This window comes from Amphiura filiformis, chromosome 20 (assembly GCF_039555335.1).
Source record: "Amphiura filiformis chromosome 20, Afil_fr2py, whole genome shotgun sequence".
NCBI lineage: Eukaryota > Metazoa > Echinodermata > Ophiuroidea > Amphilepidida > Amphiuridae > Amphiura > Amphiura filiformis.
In genome coordinates, this window is record NC_092647.1 from 2,084,575 (window position 1) to 2,112,511 (window position 27,937).

The 27,937-nt window shown below is 37.1% G+C and overlaps 2 protein-coding genes across 3 annotated transcripts in view; both read right to left on the reverse strand.

Moving 5' to 3' along the window:
- Positions 1 to 748: 748 nt before the first annotated feature.
- Positions 749 to 27,937, reverse strand: part of LOC140141917 (aromatic-L-amino-acid decarboxylase-like) — a 95,454-nt gene continuing 68,265 nt past the window's right edge. Inside the window, exons 5-13 of the mRNA XM_072163795.1 lie at positions 15,184 to 15,251; positions 8,503 to 8,649; positions 7,883 to 8,026; positions 7,406 to 7,472; positions 6,631 to 6,802; positions 4,790 to 4,880; positions 2,754 to 2,852; positions 2,203 to 2,304; positions 749 to 1,714 (exon numbers count right to left, since the gene is read on the reverse strand). Coding sequence (XP_072019896.1) covers positions 761 to 1,714; positions 2,203 to 2,304; positions 2,754 to 2,852; positions 4,790 to 4,880; positions 6,631 to 6,802; positions 7,406 to 7,472; positions 7,883 to 8,026; positions 8,503 to 8,649; positions 15,184 to 15,251 — 1,844 coding nt within the window. The 3' untranslated portion in view covers positions 749 to 760. The remainder of the gene's footprint in view (positions 1,715 to 2,202; positions 2,305 to 2,753; positions 2,853 to 4,789; positions 4,881 to 6,630; positions 6,803 to 7,405; positions 7,473 to 7,882; positions 8,027 to 8,502; positions 8,650 to 15,183; positions 15,252 to 27,937) is intronic.
- LOC140141918 (uncharacterized) lies at positions 21,604 to 27,829 on the reverse strand. 2 transcript variants are annotated; one of them, XM_072163797.1, is made up of 4 exons: positions 27,498 to 27,824; positions 24,610 to 24,736; positions 23,796 to 23,842; positions 23,078 to 23,281 (listed from the first exon to the last, which is right to left on the reverse strand). In XM_072163797.1, the coding sequence occupies exons 1-4, from the start codon at positions 27,759 to 27,761 to the stop codon at positions 23,213 to 23,215; spliced, it is 507 nt and encodes a 168-aa protein (XP_072019898.1). In that variant the 5' UTR covers positions 27,762 to 27,824; the 3' UTR covers positions 23,078 to 23,212. The 2 variants fall into 2 exon arrangements, with proteins under 2 accessions (XP_072019897.1, XP_072019898.1); XM_072163796.1 differs by lacking the exon at positions 23,796 to 23,842 and having other exon boundaries at positions 21,604 to 23,281; positions 27,498 to 27,829.

The following is a 27,937-nucleotide window of genomic DNA, read 5'->3' on the forward strand; positions in this document are numbered from 1 at the left end:
AAGAAGCCTATACATACATTATACTGTATAGGTTAACTTCTCTAAAGCGTATAGAATCGGCTTTTGGTACAACCACATAACATTGAAACTTATATCTATAACAAAGTTATGATAATTATGTTGAATCCATTACAGTGTATTTATTGATACTCTTTATTCTGGACTTCTAAATTACATGACATTCGACATGCCATTTTCTTTAACCTAGTATATCACCTAATACGTTGTATATATTATATACATGATTTTCGTCGTAACATACGACGGCATATTATTATATTTTTCCTTACATATATATTATCTTTTTTCTTTGCCACTATTATAATGCTATTTTATACATTTAGGCAAATGCCGACTTTGGTTTAATTCCCCGGGGGGGTACTCAAGTTTGGTTTGGGTAGGGACGTGCCGCTGAGATTTTGGAAGTGGACCCATAAATATACCAATTTTTCAAGAAATTTGGACCCATTGATATACCGAAAGTCAAAATTTTCGGCCGAATTTAACCAAAATTGTCTTAGTTTTTACAAATTTTCCCAAAATTTTGGGAAAATTTTGAAAATTTTGGCTAGATTAAGGAAAAATTGGGCTGTTTTCCGAAAAATTGAGAAAATTTTGAAAAAGGACCCATTCATATACCAAAATAGGCTTTGAAAAAGGGTCATTGATATACCAGAAGGCCGAAAATGCTACCCATGTTTGCGGCACGTCCCCGTATGGTCATTTGTACTGAGTACCCCCCCCGGGTTTAATTCACACTTCAATTTGCACCATCAGTAGTAGCATCAGATTCCTTATTACCTTCAGCACTTGTTGCCGCGTGGAAATGCGTAATGTTAACCACTCCATTGTACTTACTTTCTTTCGTCTGACTCAACGCGCCAAAACGACCCATACTTGCAGGCGCCAAATTCTCTCCCGTCGCGGCTCCATCCTGTTGTCCCGCGAAACCGTTCGCCACCAACTTGCTCATTTTCTCACTTAGTCCATTGTTAATCTTCTCCTCATCTTCGTCGCCATTGTTGTTTAGTGGGTAACCAACTTTATCCTCAGGGATATCCGCCGCCTCGTCTTCATCTTCTTCACTAACTGCAAACACGTCGTCGTCCACGTCACTGAGAGCTGCTTCTGGAGAGTGCTCATATCCTTTAATGCTCACTGGCGAAGCGATCTTTGTTATCCGTACTGCTTCTAACTTACGATGACAACCGCTACAAAAGAACACACCTTTGGTGATACTTTTCACATCCTCAGATTGTGCGCGACGAAGAACCCCTTTCTTCTTCTCTTGCGCATTCTGGTGACATTGACAGGTGGCGCATTGATTCGATTTTCGTCTGAGATCCTTACGGAGCGGGAAGATCCTTCCAGCTTTAGCCATGAAAGACCCGAACCTTTTATCATGTTCCCTGGCCTTTTCATCGATCTTTAAGCCAACTTCTTCAGCGAGATAAGCGTCGATTCGTGAATCCATAGCTCCCGTTGGCCATGAAGCTAAACGTGTTGGACGTATCATTCTATTCGGACAACGTAACACTTCTTTGGCTATTTTACGGATCAAATCCCAGTCCTGTCTAAGGTCTTCTTTCGTGGTATGTAATGACGTTATCGTAAACCGAATAACGTAGAGACTCTTGATAGCAGCTGGAACCATGTAGAGTTTTCCAGAACCGTTTAGACGACTCAACAGTTCCTCCGTTACCGAATTCTGGCCCTGGAAAAAATGTAATCCAACAGTATGTGTCAATCTTTTTTATAGATTATTAGTCCAGTCAAATTGGTATTTTAACTCAGAACAACAGAAAACATTTTGGTGTTTATTATACTTAGATTATATTAAGTTTACCATAGAAAGTGGAACACATCAATTATGGGAGCGTGGTTTTCCACAGGGGTTAAAAAGAGAAGATAGTCCAATTGTGGCATCAAAAAAAAAAAAAGTGATTGGTAAAAGTATCACAATTTTGGAAATTGTCATCTGTACGGTTCGGAAATTGTCATCTGTGCGGATTTTGTACGCAAAGAATATGCCAGATGTCTTTAAGTCTACACAGGACTTTGCTGGGCAAGTTTCAGACGGGATAATGTAAAGACATTATTTATTGAGTTGATAATGTTTAACTTTACTTCCAAGCTTAAATATATTGGATGAAGGAATTATTTATAGAATTGATGATGTTCAAATTAACATCAAAAGCTTACTCGTAACCGGAAGACAATCAGCCCCATCACTCGCTCAGCTGGTACTTCAAATGCCGGATCCTTTCTTACAAGTTCCTCAAAGAATGTGGCCAATTCGACACCCTTAAAAAACAAACAAACAACAAATTATTGTTGTGGTATATTAAGATACTTGATTATATACATTGGCCATTGAACTCATTGAAGATTAAGGTCATGTCTTCCGTAAGGGGTGTATGGATTTCAACTGGAATAGCCCATTAGTAGACATGTGGTGCAAATAATCTCCCGGGGTCGCGAGACGTGAAAGTGACGTCATCAGTTTATGCGATCGCTTAATCTGATAAGGGAATAAGCAGATATTCGTCGACGGAGGATTCGATCGTTAACTTTCCTGTTTCCAGAGAAATCATAATGTCCTTGATGTTACACCTGCTGGAAAAGTTGTCGTTATATATTCGACGGTTTTGTCTGTGACGTCACTTTCAAGTCACGCATCTCCAAGATGATATGTACAATCTCTCCACTCGGGGCTCAACTACGGTATAATTGCATGAGTAGAGTTGACGTACCTTTCGTATGTGTTGCTGCAACCCCTTGATTCCATATGATCTGATGACAAACCAGAGTTTAAGAGCTCTGAACCTTCTACTCAATGGAATTTGCCAATGCTGTAGAGAAAGAATAACACTTCATCTGTTATATAAATTATTACAAGACCAAAAACACGGCAATGAAAATCTAGCAGTGATAACTGTTGTCAATGCCAATAATAATAGTTCTGAGCTGGGGAAATGACTGCTTGATTCTTGAGTAAGTAATTGAATATATGAATACAAAAGCCACCCAAGTCCATACTTTGGCCAAATTGAGTTAAGCATGGGAAAGTGTTGCTATACATAGGCCTGTCATATGTATGAAAGAACAACTAAAAATCCTCCTCTGTGTCTACTGCGCATGTGAAAAACAGCATGAAAGAATCAACCCTAGTCCATGATTTGAGTCTTGTAACACATTGATTGAAATCCAGTATGTATAAAAGTCCATTTGTAACACATTCATTGCTGGAGAGTGACTTTTGAAGAAAAAATGGGTTTAATCAAGGAAAGTGTGTGGTTTACATTACATGGCAGAATGCTTGTCACCATTATACATAACTGTGTGCTTTATTTTGTATTATCTTACTAGTGGTAATCTCATTCCAACATTATTGTCTTTGTATATGATTCAAAAAACCACCCAAGTCCAGAATTTAAAATGAACCCCACGAAGTCCCTGAAATGCTAATCGTCATACCTAACAGTTTAACTCACCCATTTGCACGTACAACTTACCATATTGACCAGGTAAATCTAACTGAAGGAATTAAAATGATACTCAGGTTTTTTTTCTTCTAAAAATCACTTCCCATGGACTTGGGTGGGTTTTAGATTCATGTATTCAATTGAGGACCGTGAGTTATATTGCTACTTGGTGCAACGAAGGTCAATCTAGCCAGACACGAACTGAACGTTTTGTAAGAAATAACTCAACTTGCAAAAACACATTTCATCCATTTATGAGACAAAAACACGATATAGATGGCGCTATTAATTTTAAAAGAACAGAGTCATAAGGCAGTTGCTTTCATATCACCTGCTTGACTGCTAAGGCTTATTGCCTATTGGAGCACAAAAAGGGTTTTTAAACCCTAGGGTTAAAACCCTAGAACAACGAAAGGGGGTTGTACCCCTGGCCTCTAAGATTTTTTATCCGTCATAAAAAAAAACCGATCGCGTTATACGCCCAAACGACCTAAGCTAATCGTAGATTCATCCTTTGCGCTCATTTTAGTGATAAACTTTTTACCCCAGCATGCACCTTACCCGGGGTGGGACCGGTCATCCTTACCCGGGGTGGGATCGGTCATCAAAGATGACCATAGAGGGAGGCGTAAGGCCCAAGTGATTTTTATTTCGCTCTTACGAAATTATATCAAGAGCTACTGACTTTTTACTTGTTAGTTTTAACTTGTAGAGTTTTTAGTCAAAAATCAATTTTGCCTATACTTGAGTACAAAACCAGAATTTCCAGAATTTGCATGGGTGCCCTCACACTATGACGTCATAGCGACATTATGTTTGTACTTATTTTGGTATCACTAGATAGAAGAGACTCATAGCTATACATTAGTACCGAATATAACGGTATTTGACGTGCATAATTGAAAATTAGGGGGGTGCAACACCCCCTTCGTGTTACAAAAATATGGCTCAGTAGTTTTAGGATTAACCCCGATTATTTAGCCTAAGCAGTTAACCGCTTGTGCTCCCAGCTGCAGTTAACATTTTTGAGCTCCAAGCAGTAGATATGTCTGTTTTCAAACTTAATTTTTCTTATTTATATAGCATCCTTTAAATATGCCTTGCCCCATGCCTATGATAACTGGTAATCCTAAGATCAGCGCTAAAATCCAGCTAGCGTCAATTGCCATTAAAGTGTTCTCTTATGTGTCATTTCTCATCAAGTGTTGAAAAGGCAACAGTACTTGCCGAAACGTACACGAGTCCATAGAATTTACTGGATCAGATTTTGCTATCGAATTTTGCTATCGATCCTGATATCTTACCATATAATCTATGGCTGCTCCTTGCTTCTCATGCTTCAAATACAGTGGATTGACACAAAATGCGGTTTCCAAAGATTTCTTGTCCTTCACCCTGAACGACAATAAAATGGTGTACCAAATTAAATTGAGGTATTTGAAAATGGAAAATTGGAACAAAAATGCACTGTCTAAAGCATATTACTCTATTTATAGATTTCATGACAAGGTAGATCGGGTAGATTCACAATACGAAGCGCCTCCAGCGGTTACTGGGGAGAAGCCACATGCGCAGTGCATCATGGGAAAAGTCGACATCCAAAGCCCGCGTAATCATGGTAATACAAATACAACACAGGAACATAATTGTGTAATTTTCTGCTTAAATGTCAAAATAATTATGTTATACGCGAATACACACTCAAGCTGCATTTTACAATTATTATAGTAGATCCATTTTCTATCTACTGATTACACAGAATCCTTCGTAGAGCTATTTCCACATTATTATGCGTAGAAATGCAATGGTGGCTTGAACGGCGATGTTGACCCTGGAGGTCAAAATTTTGACTGGCAAGAGCATCCGCTGGCGGCGCATCGTATTGTAAAATCACTATAAAAGCAGTTAATTCTCGCTATTCGCAATATGGGCGCCGCCAGCGGTTTGCGATGTAATCGTGATGTATCATGGGAAAAGGTCGACATCCAAGTCCGCGCAATACGAATATTACCATGCTATTACATAGGAACATGTGACAATTTTTTTAGTTTGTCAAAATAAAGGTGTTACACGCGAATCGATACTCAATAATACTTAATAATGTGATTTGAAATGTGCATAATTAATTTTTTCTCTATCGATTTGCGTGTAATACCGTTATTTTGACAAACTAAAAAAAATATTGTCACGTGTTCCTATGTAATAGCATGGTAACATTCGTATTGCGCGGACTTGGATGTCGACCTTTTCCCATGATACATCACGATTACATCGCAAACCGCTGGCGGCGCCCTTATTGCGAATAGCGAGAATTAAAGTAAAGTGGTCGTGTTGACAAAGGTGACAACTGGGTATTTACAACCACATTCAGAGATACTTTATTGTTTGATCCATAAATCGTGAATAGGTCCATTTGATTTGCCTAATACTGACAGCTTATAGCTCAAGTAATGAACTGTCCATTGGCCTATCAATCATAGCGCCGTCTTACGTTGTACTAGAATAATGAGCATTTTCCGACTTCTTTGTTCAGTGCTGTTACTGTTAGCGCAGGGTTTCATTTCCTTGGGTAGGCAATACATGTAACAAAATCTGCAAAATAGTGGTTGATTTTGTAAACGGGATCGGGTCTTGAATAATACCTTGTGGACATATTTCTAAATAGTAACTAAATAGGACTGTTTCAGGAGACTTTGTATAAAGAGGAAATATAGACTAATGTTCAATTCACGGATTTCCCCGCAGTATTTTAATAGTTAATGATTAATGAGGTGAAAACATGACCCGATCTGATTCCTCTACCCTAATAATCAGAAATCGTTCATTTTATATATTAAATATTAAAGAAGAGAGAAAACGTTAGATAATAGCATTTACACACTGGTTGATAAAAAATATGTCGATTTCCCCCATTGACTTTTGAAAATGTAAATTATTTTAGTCTAGATCGTTGAAATATACAACACTCTTGTCTTACACGAGAGATTCAATAGTAGTTTTAAATTCACTCCAAAATGTGCAAAATTGGCGGTGAAAACAGAAACTTCAAAGAGATGAGAACATAAATGGTTAAAACCTGTTACTAATACACTTATATATTGAATAAACAGGAACTATAAACAATACAACCTTGCCTTAAGCTTACCACATTGCAGTACAGTCAAAGTTGACCATAAGCCATTTACTCGGGTTAAATGCGAAGGAGTGGCAGTGCTCAATGCCCTTCAGGTAATGACGGAATTCAGGACAAAGGAACCCGGTTCCGGCGTAGGCGGCATCGACATGAACCCATATATTTTCATTTTCTTCTTCTTTACCTGTCAAATAAATATATGAATGATTACATACCTTATTAGAAATGCTTGGTTTTTTTCATCAAGATGTAGGTTTTTGAATTGTAATTGTCTATTTCGCTGCAAATATATTAAACTGACAGTTACTATTCCCAGAAACTTTTTTGTCTATATCTCTCTTTGCCTGCCATATTTAAATGTTCATATCAATTCAAACACTTGAACACCACAGAGATTTATTGTGCCAATCAACAACAAGGTAAGAATGATGATTAGGCTGAAGAGAATTAAGTTCAATTATTTAAAAGCTGTGTTTTAATTGGCCACTTAGATTAATATATCACGATTTTAACAAATCAGAAACGCTGTAAAACAAACAGTAGTCCTCCCGAGATTAAGAATAACCAGGATCGGGGAAAATAACATTGCTGGCAAAATTGTTTTTCGTTATTACACATTTGCTTATAGCATGCGGATTTCACCTTCGGTAATATTCAACTGATTCCAGTTCCCGCGGGGACTTGAATACAAAGATCAGATCAATGATATGGATCATTTTTTATTGCGCTGGAAGGACGATTCCCAAGAATAGAGTATGAAGTTAGCTAGGTTCATTAAGATACTTACATACGTCACCGATTTCTGCTAGGTTATCAAACGAACATGCACCAGTTGTACCCAAGGTCACACAAACCTGATAAAATAATAGACAATTATTGTGGAAGTTTATACCAAGGAATTTTTATCAACATGGATAAGCAATACATTACGTAACGTATTGTTCCTTTGTGTCGAGCTCATTTGCCGACATGCTATTTATATAATGTGGTACCTTTTGTTTCGGGCAAAAGAGATTATTTGATATTGATCGTATTTGGTCCAATGTAGTTATAGTCTGTAGAAATTAAATAATAGATCTAGGCCTTATCAATTTTGTAATGTTAATTGAAAATAACTATTTTTAGTATACTATATAAATTTCCAGTATAGCACAATGACTAAAAATAAAATAAAACACCAAAACTGCTGGAACAGGCTTTGTTACACGGGTACACCCCTCCCCCTCCCAAATAAACACACTGCAGTCGTGTATCTCTTACTTACATAGAATGGTATGAGTCCTTTTTCCCTGTCTTGTTTAAATGCTTCACGAAGAGTATCTCCACGAAGACTTAAGTTATCATCGGAGGGCAGCTTGCGGAGTCTCATCATAGCTATCATGCAGTTCTTCTCGACTGATGAATGCGCCTGATGAAATAAAACATTGAGGTTGTTAAACTCTTCATTATTAGAGGAATGGATGTTATGATATATAATTGAATACCTAATTGACACGGGGGCCCAATTTCACCATTTTCTTTCTTACTCAAGTTTTTTCCACCTGTTTGTATTGGTATTCTATTGTTCTTTTACAACTAAAGAAAGTTTGATGCTTTTAAATGTTATTTGATTAAGTTCATCCCTTTTGAGCATTGAATATCGAACTTCAACATTCATTCCCAGTCATTTCAAAATAAAGAATTAGGATTGAGCAGTTGGAGCTCAGTTTCATCCGGCAACACAGAACAATATTATTTGTACATACTTTATAAAATCAACTTCCATCATCATTTTCTTTTAAATAGCACAATTTGTAATATTTCATAAGGTACAAACTACAAAGTTTTGATACCATATGATATATCATGATGAACTACGGACAAAAAAATCAAACTGGGATGTACCTGGTCGGAGCAGTACGCCACCAAGCGAGAGCAAATAGTTATACTATCCATATCAGATTCTGGGTCTGTACACTTCTCTCGTTCCCGACCAATAGCAGCCATTCGTGCTGCAAGCATAGCAACTAATGTTGCTTCGCTCATTGTGCCCTGCAAAATAAGAAAAAAAGAGTTATAAGTTTCTTCGATTAATCTTTTCTTACCAACGTATTTTTTGGTTACACGCACTATTTAAGGGGTCGTTACACCCCATGGCTCATATACCAAAGCACCTATGCTCTTCTATTTGGTATTACAGAGTAGCTATGGGTCTCCTCTATCAAGTGATACCAAAATAAGTACAAACATGCCCCACATTAAGACGCTATAATGACAAAATTGGACAGTTCTGGCAATTTACATAAATCTTACAAACATGTGTTTTTACCGGGCTAAATATGCATGTAAATCATTATTCTTATCTTGCATATCAAGTTTCAACTCAATATCACTTGTAAGAGCAATACAAATGCCTGGCCCTCAATAACAACCCTACCCACAAAGTATGATCGACTACCATACCCCGCTCACTGTGTAAAAGGTGGACCTACGATTAGCCCAAGCTATTTGGACGTTTGTTTGAGCGTGTTAGCAGTGAGCTGCAGTGTTTAGTGCACTTGGACATATGTACAACTCCGCCCTCCCTATATCCTCTTCAGATTATGGTAATGATTTATGCGAAATACATACGAGGCATACAATGTGGAAGCTATAATAATAACATAGTATTGTTTGTGTTTAGGTTTGTTTAGTCCTTGGCAACCATTGAATCTATACCATTATTATTGGTTTTATTCTCATTACTTGATTATTTCTGTATTATTTGCCGTCACTGATATCTCAAATTAAAGAAACATCCTTGCGCAGACTATGGTCACCTTGATTTTTGTCTTCACTTTGCTGCTACCTCATAATTGTGTTGACTGTATTTGGAAGTCCGACCCAAATGATACATGACCAAATCTACATTTGAACCAAGACAGTACCCCCACTACCCCATGCAGCAAATCGCCAATGCCAGGGATTGAACCCGGAACATCATTTACCAGAGTTAGGTGTAGATTTCGTGGGATGGGTGATATAGATCCCCCAATATTTTGAAAGGGGGATGATCCATACAATCATCCCCCAATGCTAACGCCTGTATGCGGGTTTCTGATCAAATTAACCTCATATTTATTTGGCCGTTTTAGCCTAGAAGGTGCAAATTTCCACTTTCACACAATATTTCACCAACTTCAAAATGGCAAAGATTTTCGCGCACTTCACGCGCATTTGTACCATAAACTTATTCTGTCGCCAAAAGTTGCTGGATTCACTATACTTCAGGTATTCCCCACCCACACACCCATGTCAAAAAGAAATCTACGCCAATGGTTGAGTACTCTTACACTGCGCCACAATCCCATTATTTTCTCCACAAAACACAATGCAATACAATACAAATTAATCTGTTATTTTCATTTTCTTTTACAGCTGCGACTCGGTTCCAAATTCATACCACCGCCAGTTTCTGTTTAGACGACTGTTGTTTGTAATTTTACCCAAACCTATTAGAGAAAACCAGGTTTTGTGTCATATTAAATAACACATTTAGACAATACAACTAATGAGAACGACAAAATGACATACTATTTGCCATTAATGTTCTGCGTGCTATCCATGCGCTTCAACAAGAAAATTTTGAGATATTTTCTCAAAATATCAAGAGCTATCTTCGGAACCACTGCATCAATACTAGGCGTGTTTGTACTCATGTTAATGCATTTTTCAAGCTGATTCCAAATATGGTCATGAAAATTAACATTTCTGACATTTTTGAATTTTTAAAAAATTTTTAAAACATGTCGTCTGCAGTCGACACCCGCGTGAAGAGAGTTAACTTTGTTTTTCTGGTATTGATGGACTTGTACAATAGCAAATTCAATTCAAACATTAGCCGTCAATGAAAATGAGGATGCTACTTTGCGATTGCGTGTAGTATTCAAATTAAGAAAATGTGACAAGATAAATTAAACGCGATGTCGCATTTCAAAATCACCATGATGAAAAAGTACTCGCTCTTTTTAAAGTACTTTGTTAACACCTCGATTAACACCCGCCCACTGCTTCCTCTTTTCAAATTGAAGACATCTGTTTCTTTGAAACCATCGTTTTGTTGCAGACTATTCTCTCCTAATTATCATGCATCAATGTGATAATTTATACGAAAGAAAAATGTAACAGAGATAAAGATGGTGAACAAAATAACAGGAAAATTGGCGCCATTGTCCTTTTTTGTGCCTTTATATTAATATCGTAATTATAATTATGCATCATATGAATTGAAACAGTTTCGAATCCAAAAACATGACGTCATGTTTTGGTTACACCTTAAGGGGCCAATATAAACGTTATGATTAGTCTCCATCACAGTCTCAATTTACACATGTATGTGTCATCTAATTCACAAGGGGACCGGAAGATTGTGTAAGAGGATGTCGTTGAGACTAATCAGTATCTGTCGCAGGTGTTGAATTTCCGCTTTGTATTGATTAGTTATTGGAAATTCCTGTTATGTTAAGCCACATTTTTTTGCGATTTTCAGCGCGCCATAATAAACCTAGGTATTGCTATTCGTCTGACGTCATTCTGCCCTCTTTCTATTTCTCAAAACCATAGATTGAAATGAATTGAAGGTGTGCTTGTGTATTAAACTGGTACACAGGAATTCACTAATCAGGGATCACATACAAAAAACGATTTGTGATGCCTAATCTGTCAGGCAGTGATTTTTGAATGTGTTGCCAGACAACAGTTGACTAATGATGCTTTTCTTTCATATTCAATGGATGTTTTAATCAGTGTCAAAAAGAAGTGCAACTTGGCTGTTCTATTTGAAATTCATACACCCCCTATGGAAGACATGATCTTAATCTTCCACACAGGGAGTATCAATTTCAAATGGTGTTATCTAAAAGGGAGACTCCATTTTCAAATCTACACTCCCTGTATGGAAGATTAAGGTCATGTCTTCCACAGGGGTATGGAATTCAACTGGAATGGCCCATTTTATGGGACAACTTGCCACCTCAGCTAGCTACTGGTGGAGAAGACAGTCAAAGTACAGTTAGCCAAATAAACGTTTTGTTTTGGTGTGTCACAATGTTCTTGTTGCCAGTTTTTATTTTTTTGTCTGTCGTTGTGTCTGTCTGACTGTCTAATTGTCACTCTCTCTCTCTCGCTTGCTTTTATTTCTAAAACAGTGTAGTTTCCCATGCCTATTTGATTTTGTCCTCTCATTTAATACATTTAATAGCAATGCGCCATTACTTTATGTCGCCATCGCAACTGCAACAAAAGTTCTCTCTTTTGTCGTGTTTGTGATTATACATTTAACAATTAACACACTCACTTTCACTGTAATTGAAATGTTTTAAAGTTATAAGATATCAAAATAAGTTGAACTCATCGCATTGAATATTCTAAACAGCTTGTTGTGTGAATCAGGATGCGAATTGATTGATACAATCTTCACAATGATAATGATTGGTCGATATTCCTTTGACTTTGCATGCGGCAGTATCTAACATACAAAACTACTTATGTGGTAATTCATTTGAAAATAACCCGACCTTGGAATCAATGAAGTAATACTAGGCCTGTTTGTACTCATTGATATATTTTATAGATGTTGAATCTGTCTGTTCACAAAAATGTACAATTCTGCCATTCTTTTTAAATTTCTTGATTGTCCCCAATTTGGGCGCAGTAAGCGTTATTATCGAGATGTAGCAGTCTCAGCCCATCTCTGTGTGAGTCTCTCAAGAGGTTCCTGTGCTTGTCACTGATCTTTTATGCGTTATCGACCAAGTACATCCTCTGTTTTTACAGAACTATTGATTCATGATGACGGCTAAATCCGCTACTACGCCATACAGTACATTATTTCGTAGAATCAAAAATCATTTCCATCGGTACCAATTTGACTAATGTGTGGGCAAAAAACAAACAAACTTTTTGAGTGCGCGTGTTTCTAGCGGATTACGGGATGCGTGATGGTGGGTGGGGTTTGGAGCGGGCAAGGTACATGCTCTCTTAAATTTTCCGATTGAATATTGAAACAACTTTGCTCAGTTTCCATGTACTTATTGCAGTGACGTTACCAAAAGACAGAGGAAAGCAATTCCCCCCACCCATCCTAAGCCCTTTCCCTTTCCATGTCTGGCAGTTACCCATGGGTAGGGTATTATAGAGAAGGTCGCGTTTTTGCCCCTTCCGTTGCCTCATTGCTGCTGCTTCTGTCTGGCTAATTACATGTAATACAAAAACATTTCAATAATATGTACTGCTTTGAGACACAAATTCGGAATTCTAAGAAACGGTTTACTATTCTTTAAAATATTTATATACATGTAATATGTTGGTCTTTATCCACAAACCCGTATTCAACCTAGCGTACTATATTAATATCGCCGATTTACATAAATTTCTCATTATACCTTGTACTTGGTGAAACCCATTGCTTCTTCCACAAAATAGACAAATAATTGTCAAATTTTAACCACTACTGTGCTTCAAGTCAAATCAACTGAGCCTCATAATCAGATTTGAAGAGGTCGAAATTTTACAAAAAAATACAGAGATTTGGCTTTATATGGCCATATCTATATCCTACATGAAAACTTCCTGAAACGAATACAAACATTCTCAGTATTATTATTTTTGCTTATTCATGTTATTGGTACATGTGAGAACTTGATAAGTGACTGAAAATCAAATCCGTTAGTGGTTTTCGGGTGTTAAAACTAGGTACGGTATAACATGTATAAAAAAGAACAGCGCCTGGAATGTTTTAATCACCGATTGCTAGGAAATTCCGTATAATATACGTAAATATACTACCTTACGTAGAGATCGAATAAATCTGAAGAAGTAAACCAATTCTACAGTTTTGAAATTAAAAATTTCAGAAATTGCACAAAACATTCAATTAGCTGGTATTAGGGTGGTAACGTAATGTATACGTCTTAATAAAAGGCAATTTATGACCATTATGCAGATTCATTGTTTCGTTTATCCTGTCGAAGTGTTAAAAGTACGAGCTCATTAATATTAATCAATCGGAAATTTAAAAACAAAGTAATCAAAATGCCCATCTCTGCGGAAATGCTAGTCTAGACAGCACCAAGTATTCTTGAAGGCTATAATTCAAAATAAAATTAAATGTGTAAAATATGTAGTAAAGCCACATGCTTTATCATTTTTTATATAATATTTTCAATAAAGAATTTCGGACAAACAATACACCAAAAACATAATTAGTTATTATATAAAGCGTTTGTCGTATGGAAGACGCAATTAATCACATAAATGTAAATAATTAATATTATCATTATTATGATTTACCTATGTAAATTTTAAAAATAAGCACCGTCCAAGTGACATGAATTTTGCATAGTGTCGAATATCAATTAGCAGATTAATATGTATAAATCGCCCCTATCTATATAACACGTGAAATCAATTGTTGTTCTTGTGTGCATTTTTATATTATAATTATTGTATGTCATTTGACTCACGGGACACGACTTGGCAAAAAATAATATCAATCGATTCGCCGAACGTGGGTAGCGATCAAGGTAAAAACCACTTGTCCCAGTAAAAATAAACGTCTCCCTTAGCTCTGTAGAAAGATTGAGATACGGTTTCTAGTTGGATGCTATTTAGTAATTATGTGGTGGTCGAAACGATATGTACTTTCCCAATCAACCCAAGTTGCACCCATGTGGTACTGACCAATTAATGATATGCAATTCTATAAAGCCTGGAAATATATCCACGCAAACTATGTCTTACAAAACCTGAATATTTCTGTCAAAAGTCAATGTTCGCATACTATATCTGACATATCATTGCGATGCAAATGAAGGTGCTATATTTATGATTTAATCTGATGTGATCTCCCGATTTCCATGAGCTGTTCTACATACGCACTTTACATGGCATGTCTGAAAAGATCCCTATATTGATTGAATAAGCAAATAGATGCAAAATGGCGCCTTTTTCTTCAAATTATTGATTTCAAATACTAAGCCTTGCTGAGTTAATAAAATAATATTCATACACTCCTAGATAGAACCAATCAGAGTAAACGTTAGTAAATTACTTACTTTACATTATGGTTGTATAATTGCATGGGCGAGCACTCCGCGTAGCACGCGCAGTGCTTTCGGACGCGTTCATTTTTCTTACGGGTGGATGCATATATTTGCTAGCATTTTTAGCGACAATTTTGCTATAAAAATAGCAACAAAACCGGGATTTTTAGTCGTGTATAAAATAGGTATCACTTGTTGCTCGAGAAATTGTACCAAATAATACATTTGTACTGAGATGTTGCCTTAGGTGCACAATTGGGGTACTCAAAAAACTGTGCCACTACTTGCCTAAAATTGGGTTACTCTGCAAAGTTGTGGCATATATAATAGCAACATTGTGGACTGATCATTTGAAGTTTTACTGTTTCTAAACCGAGTGTGTTGCACTCTCTCTGTCGGGGCTCGTGCATTAGGCGCATCAACATATCAGTACGCGTGCATTATTTTGTACAATTTCACTCTCAACAAGTGATACGCATTTATTAACCTATGATTATCATCTCACCTGTAAAACACCACCACCTTTACTCTTACTTCTGTGTAGAAAGAAACTGGGCAGATCAAGCATTTTACCTATAGAACAAAAAACAACAACAACAAAAAATTTGTTATTATTGCAACGGTATTGAGTTCCGGTCGGAGTTTGCTCGACGTCGGAGTCCGATTCTTTTCTTTCTTATCTTGTCTAATGACGTTTGGAATGTTGGGGTGTTGTTGTTTTTTTGTTTTTGTTTTTTGGTGTGTTTTTTTGTTTTAGTTTTTGGGGGGTGGGTGTTGGTTTTTTTTGTTGTTGTTGTTGTTTTTTTTGTTTTTGTTTTTGTTTTTTGTATGTTGTTTGTTTGTTCAACTTTCCCGTTTTGCAACTTGAAAACGCGTCGGTTCATGGAGGTTGGTCCATCTTAGTCAAGACATTACCATGCACACCCTATTAATAAAACCATAATCACTAATCAATACGCCTGACAGGTGTATTCCTGTAGCTGTATCAATCAAGTTGGGTTATTGGTTAAAAGTCGTTAGTCCGATTGTAATGGTATTTTCTATCTCACATTGAGGCCCATCACCAAAACATTCTTATTCCAAGTTCGGAGTTCAATTGCTCCAGCGGTTTGGATGTATATAGGTAAAGATGTGTGTAATACAGTGGCCAAAATAACATTACATAAGTTGAACGGACATGTTTCAGACCTTAATTTTCACCGGGGTTAATGAGCAAAAATATGATACTTGATACCAAAATTAGTATTTTCATCAGGCGAAGTGATATGGGGAAGGGTTTTACCGTCTTAGCTAGGATTTGTCACGTGCCCGACTGCCTGCCATTTTCACCAAAACTCCGTGTCCAAAATGTGTCTTTAAAAATATAAACCAGACCTCTGCACCTTCTGGGGGCTACGTCAGTTCAAACAGCTGTTGCTAGCCTTGATTTATTAGTCTGGTCTTGTTTTGAGTTCACAGAACTTATTCCAACATTATTTATAGAATATAGCGTCTGCCAGAGGCATTAATCTTGCCTGTCCCAGGAGCAAACTGTCCGTCCAAAATGATGGGTACTTGTGGCTGGCTATAAACACCTTTATTATTTCTGACACTGCCGACGCCCGTTTGGGTCACAGAAGAGTCCGCCATTTTGAAACGGGAGCAATACTAAATCAATCCGCATTGCATTGAGTGCTCAAATTTGACATTTGGCCTCTATGCTTATAACTCAAGAACTATAGGTCAAACTATACGTGTCCTTAATCCATGAGCATGAGATGAGAGAAATGCGTTGGTATCAATTTAAAATTTCAGCAAATTTGAAATTTGACTCCATTATTTAATACTATTACGAGTCGTTAATCTGACTCAAGGCCAAAACACCTCTTAACCAATTAATTCACTTCAGAATGCACAACAAAACACACTGATTAATTAAGTTAACAATATCTGAGTCTTTTAATCAAAAGAAAAGTATGGTTTAACAATGCTTCAGTGAGTCAACATAAACACATACAATCAATCATATATATAAATACACTCTTTAGCAAAGTTACTTATCCAGCAACCTTCATCTTGTAGTTGATTATAAGTTCAATTGATGTATATCCTGATTCACTTGTCCTGCGAAGATCACTATTCAGCGAAGTCCACTGAAGACTTTTATATCTTTTGCATAAAATTCTCGCACAGTTGTCTATCTTCAAAATGGTGTTCTTTTCACCTTCCACACAATTTCTAATGGAAAACAGGCCTGTATTCATAAACAAGACTTTAGCAAGTCGACAGAAGAGTATACATATACATATGTTCCTTTCTTGGAAGAGGTACGCACTTTAACGTATTCTAGATCTTCTCCAATATCACTGGATAGTAGTACATTGACTACATTAGATATGTCCGGTTCGCAATTTCCTTTCTTTGAAGGCAACTGGATTGTAAGCACACTATTACTAGCCCAAAACAACACTGTACTGTGTAGAATTGTATTTACATTTGCTTATATCCCAAACACGGAAAAATCCCAATATATTAATAGCCAATTGATATTTTCACAATAATATGATGTAATCTGGGAAATTCCCAAGAACAATTATAAGCATTAACCTTTCACATTACATCACTTCCTGTGGGTTTTCCCAACATGATGCCATATTCACTTTACAATGTCGGGGATTCCCCTAATGATGCAATACACTGAACATTGTATAGAGAACAGGGGATTCCCCACAATCCATAATTACATATGATTCAATTTGATTTGCATGAGAGGGAATTCCCAAAACTGTCATCACTCATGAAATAACTCTAAATTGTAAACAAAGATAAATAATCAAATTAAATTACTCAGGTCACATATCATCTTCAATATCACCAGAGTGCCGTGAAATTGTTTTGTTGGTTTTAAACATCTTGAATGTGTTATGTAACCATAAAAGGAAGCTTAAAAACTTCGTTGAGTAGATTTCAAACTACATGTAGCCAAGACAGTTATTTTAATATCAAGCAAGTAAAAAGTATAAGGTTAACTTTCCATTATGATTATTCGTGATTATTTTCACACTGGAATTGCATCGCCAAAGGATCAACATAGAATACCAACAGTCGACACGACACTCTATCAAATTGTCTTGTAATTTCCTATATTTTAATTCATTACATGGACATGCGAAGAGATTAGTGGGAAAACACCGTATCTGGAATAACTGCCCTATGGACATTTGACAATTTCTGCATTCTATATTGTACCTGGCAGCTATTACAGATATCGCCCTACTTGCACTTACGTTAACCCTCTATGAAAGTACAAAAAGGCTCTATCAGCAATAGCTGCCCTATAGACATTTGACAATTTCTGCATTCTATGCTGTACACATCTAAAAATATGACACCTGGCAGATATTGTATATGGGCTATTCTTGCAGCTTCATAATTATTTTATCTTAAGGATAAGGAGATGATTAGTGCGTAAATAGGGCTATTCCAGTTGAAATCCACACTACCCCTGTGGAAGATTTTGGAAATATTTTTCACAGGGGGAGTATGTTTTTCAAATGTAATTGGTCAGAGTTAATCATTTTGAAACCCATGCCTCCCCTGTATTATGGCTTTACCTATATCTTCCACAACTGGAGTGAGTATTTTAAGTTACCAAACTGTCTATTCTATTTGAAACTCATACTCCATCTGTAGAAGACTTTAGGTAAATATTCCACAGGGGAAGTGTGAATTTTAAATCGAATAGCCCATTTAAGCTTTCCGTCAAAAAACGTTGACCGCAATTTACGTCGAAAACAGGTGGCCACGCAATGATTTTATTGATCTTTTCTAGGCGGGTTGTTGTTTTTCTTTTTTATAAAAATGTCAGGAATGAAAAGAAAGAATGATCACACGTACGTGGGTGTGTTTTATTCTTTAGGACATTAACTTCCTTTTTATGTCCGAAGGGGAAAATCATGCACCATAATTCATTGTGGCATCTAATCAGTATAATCTGTTGCAAGATTCTTTTCATGCATTAACCATCGACATTTGCGTATTCACGCGTGACTCGCGTCCGGCGCGTCTGCGTGGTTTACTTCGCTCGATCCCCTCGCGAAGTAAACCACGCAGACAACGCGGACGCATCATTGTTAATCGGTGATGAACAACGGTGAAACATGATTGAATCCCTAAAAGTACGCTTACATATCGTTAGTTTTATAAAATTTACTTCGAGCACTGTTAAATATCAAATATGTAAATTTTTAATAACTTGTATTATATCGCGAATTTAAAAACAAATCAAAATTATGTGATATCAGAAGGACATGCCTGATGATGTGACCTGAGGCCCCACAAAAAATACTGTGCAAAGATGGGTGACCGACTAAATTTCATACAAATTTAGGCAGGGAATTGTGGGACTACTTTCAATACCATCTATTTTGCCAATGGCTAAATCTAAACACCTTCTTGATTTGAAGTCATATAATAGTATTATAGTTCATGTTGTATACAGCTAGAATCATAGAATAGCATTCATTGACAAGTGTATATCAAAGATTGTACTAATGAATCCAGCTCTCACTGAAGGTTGTTTTTAAGACGATTTGTTTTATCTGGCTTGTCAGCATGATTCACTATATTTTCACCTGTCCGATTTCTATCTTTATCAAGCAAAGGTATAGGTTCGTACAATCGATTCTTGTAGGAAAGCTTGGAAAGGAAATAATGTGATGAAGTGCACGGGGTGAACTTATAAAAGTACTTAGAAAAACGTAAACTCTATTCACGCGGGTACGGGTGCCGACTGCAGACGACAAGTTTAAATTTTTTGTAATTCAAAAATGTCATGACCATATTTGGACTCAGTATGAAAAATGCATTAAAATGAGTACAAATAAGCCTAGCATTGGCTTGTGATATTTTGATAAAATATTTCGAAATTTGGACCTTTTTATGTTGAAGCCTGTGACTAGCACGCAGAACATTAAAATGTGGTTTCTACTCTGATAACACAAACACAACAAAAGTACAAGATCGCCCATCTGCAAAAGCTGCCGGGTGTCATATTTTAGATGTGTACAATAATAGAATGCAGAAATTATCAAATGTATATATGGCAGCTATTGTAGATATGGCCTTCTTGTAACCCTTGGAACTATTAATGAGAATAAATGTTACTGCTTAGAAATAGAAATAAATACACGATACGATTTAAAGAACAGCGTTGCCCAAGGTCTTTGACTCTGGTGCAAGAGGTCCCCGGTCAATTCCCAGTGGAGCCAAATATCAAAACAATTATCCACTCCCTGTATTACTGCATTTAAATTGTGGGGCAGATACAGTTGATGACAAAGACCTCGCCGCCACTTTCAAAACATGGAAACGCCTGGTTGACTGTTTACCTTAGGGGCTGTGCAATAATTATCAGCCCCCCCGGGGGGGGGGGGGGGAAAATTTCCGAACGGCTCGCCAAAAATCCCTTGCCCCCCCCCCCTCGGCCCGCCAAAAATCCCTTGCCCCCCCCCCCCCTCTCGGCCCGCCAAAAATTCTTTGCCCCCCCCCCCTTGAACATGGCAAATTTTTGGGATCCCAAACTCCAAACTTTAAATGGTCTAGATGTATGTTGCGAGCGCAGCGAGCAGGAAAATTTGCATATTTAAGCGTTTCCGTACCGTTTTCCTAAGCCTTTTTAAAGCATTTTATTAAAAAGGTGCCCTGTGAATGCGTGCAAAATCGCTTGCCCCCCCCTCTCGGCTTGCCAAAATTGCTTGCCCCCCTTTCGTCTCGCCAAAATTTCTTGCCCCCCCAATTTTACCCTCCCCCCAGGGCTCATAATTATTGCACAGCCCCTTACCCTGTGCGCAATAGGAGAACAGTATCTCACTTTAAACAATTCATCCAGGATGATAATAAGAAATATAGGCTATAACATCAAACAAAATGTTCACAACCATAACAAAATCCGTTGTAAATTACACAATATTAATTCAAAGACAATGTCAGGCAAATTAAGGCAAAAACCCGAGCCAGAATTAAAGGCACGCCATCATCACCACTTTTTGTCTCCTACATGCATGTCTTCGTAACTGGACTCTTGTGATTATATATATGGACTCCTTGAAAAGAACCCGGGAAAAGAACTCCAACATGCTCAAATCCAATGTTGCTGCACGTCTATATCATAGCTCTTTTGTCACCCTGTCTGTATCAACTGCACTGGCTTCCAATTGAAACGCGCATAACATACCAGATTTTCTCCAGACTTTTAAAGGCACGGTCCGCCGACCCAATTCATGTGGCAGTACACTAAAATCTGTTTGCTGCCATCTATTGGCCTGTTTTACTTAACACTCTCATTACCGGTATGCATAATTAATGATAGCCACACAGCTGGAGGCATGGACTTTAAGATCTTCATACAAATCTTTATTCGCATATTCTATACTCAAGTTTCAACAAAACTGAAAGAACCTTTTAAATAGAAATTGCTCGACCCTGCTTTTAGAATGAATTGCCTTTAAACAGTTTTAAAATCTCGCCATTATAGACCAAAATGCATGGTATTTATATATGTCCAGAAAATGAATTCCGTGGTCCACTTGCTGGGTGTACTTGGAAACCACATTAATCAATGGACAAAATGAGTACAATTAGCAGTGTAAAAATCCCTAAAGAAAAAAAACGGCCAATTCGAACGATATCGGGCTTTTTAATAATATGATGGAAATTCCTTTTTTCAAGGAGCACCGGTATTAAAATATTACTAAATATTACTGCTTCTACAAAAAACATAGAAAAAAATAAATTATTGTTCTTTATAATATATTTTATCAATAATTACAGTATTTTGTTACCTTAATAGAGTATTTTGGTGGTGGTGGTATGTGTGGGAGGAGGGGGGGGGCTGTGGTAGGATTACAGGTAGTTAAATACAACATACCACTCGCGCTCACCATTTTTCCAAGCAATTGGTATATGTTTAACACTTACCATACAGTATATAATAAAATGAGACATACAGAGGCAACAATATCTTACTTTGCACTTTATGTTGTTTTTATTTTTGCTTCTTCTTTATCATTTTGATCTTCTTTGCACCAAATCAAAGTTTCACAGCATTGAACATCATTTTTATGTTTTTGAAAACACTTTTGTTTGAGAATACAGTGGAACCTCGTGAACACAAAACATTTGATTACAATGATTTGTTTTTCAAATCCTTGGCACTGAGTTTGTATGTAATAAGTAGATAATGATAACACACAATCCTTCCTTCCTGGTGATGAGCTATAGTTGCAACCTAGGCTTTATGTGGAAAGTTTACCTATGCACGATCCTGAGCCTAGAATTGCGGGTACTTGTACAGGTAACTGATCTGGGATAACTCCCTACTGACGAAGGCCAGTAACTTTAAACATGTTCAAGGCAACTGCCAAATACACGGGTCCAACAGCTTAACGTGACTTTCCGAACCACGGCGCACCGGTCATTCACTGCATGTACTAGCCTGTACATTACACACAGTGGATGGGGTAGAGGAGAAATTCTGTAATTATATCAAATTTATAGCCCAAAGCCTCAGAAAAAAATCTTTGTATCCCAACTGAATTTTGTATGATATAATTACAGCATTTCTGACCTAGATAGGAACCTTTTGGGGTAGCAAAGAATCCTGGTTTCGATTGAGGCTCGAACCCACGATTTTTTGAAACACCCGGCCGACGGTACAGTGCGCAAGACCGCTCAACCACCTCTACCTCTGAATCTGAAAACACAAACTAAAATGTGTGCCCCATAAGTTGTGTCAAAGAGGTTCCTCTGATTCAGATATTGCCATATCATACAGATACCATAACTTACACATTTATCCAGACATGATTTTTTGAGACCTAAAAGTGACTTTGATAGATCTTCATGGTCCATAGCTCTGATCATGATGTATTTTTACACCACATTCACATTGCAGCATCACAATAAACTGATTTTAAATCGGAAATGCAACTAGTTGTATGTGATGACTATGCATTAGAGACCTATAGCTCTGATCATGATACACCACATTCACATTGCAGCATCACAATAAACTGATTTTAAATCGGAAATGCAACTAGTTGGATGTGATGACTATGCATTACTGTTAATGCATAACTTGAAATTGTACTTGTCTGTAGGACAAAACTGGCCAATTCTCCTGAAATCAAGGCACTTTAAAGGGTTTCAGTCTTCACTTTCACTATCACTGTCATCATCTTCATCATTGTCATCCCCATCATTTGTTAGACATTCTTGAGGAGTGTTCTCACATGATACACACTTGCACAGATCAGTGCATGGGAGTCCTTTTTCCAAACAAGAGCATCCACCTTGTATGCATTTTGTCTTCTTACAGTCACAATGCACAAATTCTAGTATGCTATCAGGTGCTGGTGCTAGGTCAGTCCAATGTATAGCAATACTCTCACCGTCTACTATCCATCCTCTTCCATGGGGTGATGGAATGTCAGGGAACAGGTCAAGGGCTGATTTATACACTGCTGCCTGGTAATTAGCTCGCATAATGTGCTGCTTTAGGGAGTCTTGGTTTGGTGGCATGGCCTCAGTCTTCTCTGTGCTTGCCCATCTTGAACTTGGTATACCTGAAAGAATAGAAAGTAAAAATCTGAAAATAAAACATTTTGCATACCGGTACCTCGAAAAACTGATACAACAAGGATTTCAATCTGAACTTAAGTGTCCATTTTTCCAGTTTGAAAGTGATCAAGGCTCCTTTTACAGTCTGTTGCTTATACACATGACTTCTTGTTCTCCGTTGCACATAGTTATTCACTTGTATGTGAACTGCTCCCTGAGGCAAGAATTGAATTTGGATGGATTCGATTTTTTATTAAAATTTAATTTCCACTATAGATGCCTCATGTGTGAACCTTGGGCAAGAAAAAAACCCAACTGCCTTATAGGTCTCCACTGCTTGACAGGATGTGATGCTGTTAGTAGCTTCAAAGAAAAAGGGAAAGTTAAACCAGCCAAGCTGCAGAACTTTCAATTTACTCACCTGACAGTATTTACATTAATTATACAGATTGGGGGGAGTATGTGTGCTATTACAGTAGAGGAAGATAGAAATGAACTTGAAGAACGCAGCCTTCTTACCTTGGGCTTTGTGCTGCCTCCCGAGCCTTCACCAAGATTTTGAACATCTGCAGAAATAGATAAACAAATGGAGGAAAAATTCTTTTGAAAATAATAATATTTGGTATGGTGCATAAAATGAGTGTTATGTCCTGGTAGAAATACTTTCTGGTGCAATATTTTTTGTAAAATATCTAGGTACATTATATGTTCAATATCTCAAGATGTGATGGTATTTGCACAAAACATTTCTGTCATCATCAGCTCAATATGCATACAGCAGAAAAATCAAATTTAGATTGATCTGAAAAACATGTGTTAATTATACATGACAAGTAATCAATATTGCAATGTAGTACTAGTAGTGGTTCCAGCTGTTGTGACTTCAATCCCAATAGTTCGGACAGGTTCGATTCCTGTAAGTGGAAGTTATTTTCATTTTCGATGTCAGCAGAAACATTTTTTTCCCCTGATGAAAAACACCTGGTCAAAGTTGTGATGTTCCTTTAATACATTTCAGAATAATTGAGTTAACATTACACAGAGAGAAAGCTCAAACGTGTGGGTAAATAAACATGAAATAATATTTTTAATCTAGTCAACCACACAACATAATGACAGCCAGTGAAAAAATTATTGAAAATCCAGTTCATAGAGCGTCGCACTACTAAAGCGGAGATCCCAGGTTTGAATCCTGGATGGTCAGTGATTTTTTCAATGGCTGTCATTTATGTTGTGTGGTTGACTAGATTAAAAATATTATGAGTTAAAATGATATTAAACTAACATGAATGTAGAGTAAACGTACTACTACTACAGACAATTTGTTTTGTACCTGTACTTGTACTTGCGGTGGCTGTACGTTTCTGGGCTGCTCTCTCTACCCCCTGCTCTGCCAAATCAATCTTGGACACATCGCAGAATCTTCTACGGCAATCAGAATGAAAGCCAATATGCATATTCTAAAATAAACAACACAAGAGAAATCAAATGTAAAGGGTACTATTAATAGCAAGAAGACAACTGATATGATAATTGCCTGACAGAACCATTTCAACTTGAAGTTAGAGAAAAAGAACCAGTCAGTGACCTCCGGTCAATCGACTGGTAAAACGTTAGAATTAAGAATAAGAATCTTGATTATGAAGAATAAAAAGCATATGCCGGTATTTTCTTAATTTGACAATTAAGGTTAAATACAATTGATTTTCAAGGCTTGATTCCAGAGGGGCGTAAGTTAATAATGGAAACAGCCATGCAGAAAAGAATGAACTCACGCGTACAAGAGTGTATCAATCTGAACTAGGGCCACGGACAAACCGCGGCTCGTGAGTCATCCTATAATGTTGCAGGGATAGGGAAGGGGCGACCATGATAGGACCATATGGGCTGATGGGGGGGGGGGTGATTGTGGGCAGCCGTTTTCGGCAATTTTCCTTTGGATTTTCTAAATTTTCAATTTTTAAAATTATCCTGGATGATATTTGTCGGGAAATAAATCAATGCTTCTATAGGCTATAATATCTAGTATGCCTATATTTATACCCTGATTATGCAATATATAGGCCTACAACAATAACTACAACAACAGTAACAAAACCAACAACCAATATTTTGTTAATCTAATTTGTAAAAATATATTCATAGGCCGCGCCTATATATAGCCTAAAAATTCCTGAATTATATAATGAAAAAAACAGGCAAAAACAATCAATCGCTGCAGTCAGAAAGAAAGAAACGAACAAGAAAAAAGTGAGAGAAAAATAAAATAAAATAGATGGAATGGACCACATAGGGACTCGAACACGTACCAAAGTTTTCCAGCTCAAAACTATAGTATTATATAGTCGAACGTAAGTCCAGCGCGCTAACCGATTGAGCTACTGAGTGATCTGTGAAATCGATTGATCTCAAACTGACTATTATGGAATAGTGCATACCAGGCTCTTATGATAAACAATCTCATCACCGCTGTAAATGTCGGAGGTATCGATGGCGAAAAACCTCGATTTTTGCAAAAGTAGCTTAAATTTGGAGTGAAATTCAAATGGTAAAGGAATCGACATACTTTTGAGAAATAATGTAGGCAGTTAGAAATCAAAATTAATGTTCCACAATCCAGATATCGATAATGTAACATAACAGTGTTTTGTGGTACAAGATTCTCGAAAATTGTTCCCAAAAACGGGCTAATAAAATTTAATCGGTACTGTTTTTGGTTCTTCCCCATGGCAACAATATTTCTTTGGTCGATTTGTAGTACAATACAAAAAAGGAGAAAACAATCACTCGGCGTAGTTTTATACGGAGCGAATATTTGAAAAAAAATGCATGGAACGTGTTTTTGATCTTGTGAACATGGTGCGTAAATATGATTTAAACGAAGGATTTTCAAACGGATTCTAAAAATTTGTATAAACAAACAAAAATAATGTTAAGATACATCCATGCACCAACATTTGACTCACTGCGATATTTGATTGCTGAGAAAACGCGGTTTTAGAGAACAACTTTATACGTCTTTTATACGTTTTTTATACGTTTCTTCGTGTAACCTTAAGACACCGTATTCAGGTGATGAATTGCACATGGGTATTGTGCAAGTCAGCACACCCTAGTTATTATTTCAAAACATTTTGATTTAAGAAAGATATTACAAATTTATAGATCAAACATTAAATTTGAAAATCGCAAATCTTGGCAATTGCTTGTTTCATGGGTTTTCTAGCACTATTTGAATTGGGCACATTGCTACGTGAACCTGTCAATAATTTTTTGTTGTTGACAATCTGCTTTAGTTTAATTTCCTAATCCTAATAACGAAATATTCTTATAAATTGACCCATTTTTTTATTACAAAAATTCTTGTTTTGAATTGTTTGGCAACGGTTTTATCCAGGGGTTTAATCGGACTGTTGATCGAAATATCTGTCCACAAACCAGGCATCGACAGCTGTGATGATCGGGGGATGGAACGAGTTAGTATTCATAAACACGTAGCAAACTATGCATGTGTACCGCCAGTAATCAGTATCATAACATAAATTGTCCTAGTGTTACAGCGTCCTATAAACAAAGAGAATCTATTCATATGTTCATGAATCATTGATCATATTGATTGCGGCTTATTCCGTGCATGAATAGCAATGAATATAATTTCATTGTTACGGACGCTGTGTCACGGTGGACACTCCGTCACATTACACAGGTACCGTACTACAAAGCAATGATATGATACATTACAATTTTGCTCTAACAGCAAATTTGTCAGGATGTCAGCTATCAGTGGCATATTCATGTTGGGAATTCTGAACAATTATGATTTGGTAATACTCACACATATTAGGGCCATGTCAAGTGTACCCCCTGGGTATGGGTGTTGTAATTACTGCATTTGTTCTTATCGCGTAAAACGCGCGATTAGGCGCGCACGTTTACCCGCTATGTATGTGAGTGATCACGCGATAGCGTTGGCCCAGTAGTCTGCACTTTCACCACAGGCCTCGGAAGTATTATGATTATCAGTGTACATGATAATATTGATGATGCCTTCTCGCAAATGTACAAGTACGAGCCATGGTCCATGGATGCACTGTGTGAATACATGATGGCATTGATGCCACACTAAACAGACTTGATTGTCATGATTGTGTGGCAACACTTATATATTGTAAGCTTATAGGCCTATTTTTATATAAATTATGACAATAAAAATATGCTTACCTTGGATTCTGCATCCGGAAATCTGTAGTCTACAGTTCTGACAGCACTGGAGTCGAATTCGACACCCAGGACTTCCCCAGCATTTTGAGCTACTTTGTGCTCTTCCCGGTCCACCAGCTTCACCCATCGTTCAGCACAAGAGATATACTTGCTCCAACTTTTTTCCGAAAACCTCAGAAAATCACTTGTTGTGCCAGGAACAACATGCATAGCACAAACATGTTTAGTTTCAGAATCACTGCTGGCTGTTGTGGGGGCAGCCATCTTGTTGTCAATGACAATAGCCTATGTTTTGCTGCCCTCGTGTGAAAGTATATAGGCATGTATGCACTGCCTACAGTTATCCAATTACAAGGATTAAGTTTATGTCCTTTTCACACATATTCAATGTGCAACTAAATGCACTGATTTTTTGGGTTTTTTTGGTCATAATTGGCTAC

What these genes read in the sequence shown, in the direction of transcription:
- LOC140141918 (XM_072163796.1), bottom strand. Translation starts at nt 27,761, where the DNA reads ATGGCTGCCCCCACAACAGCCAGCAGTGATTCTGAAACTAAACATGTT. An exon ending in TTCCGGATGCAGAATCCAAG is followed by an intron (nt 24,737 to 27,497) that starts GTAAGCATATTT and finishes TGTTTATTTTAG; the next exon opens with AATATGCATATTGGCTTTCA. An exon ending in CACCGCAAGTACAAGTACAG is followed by an intron (nt 23,282 to 24,609) that starts GTACAAAACAAA and finishes CTATTCTTTCAG; the next exon opens with GTATACCAAGTTCAAGATGG.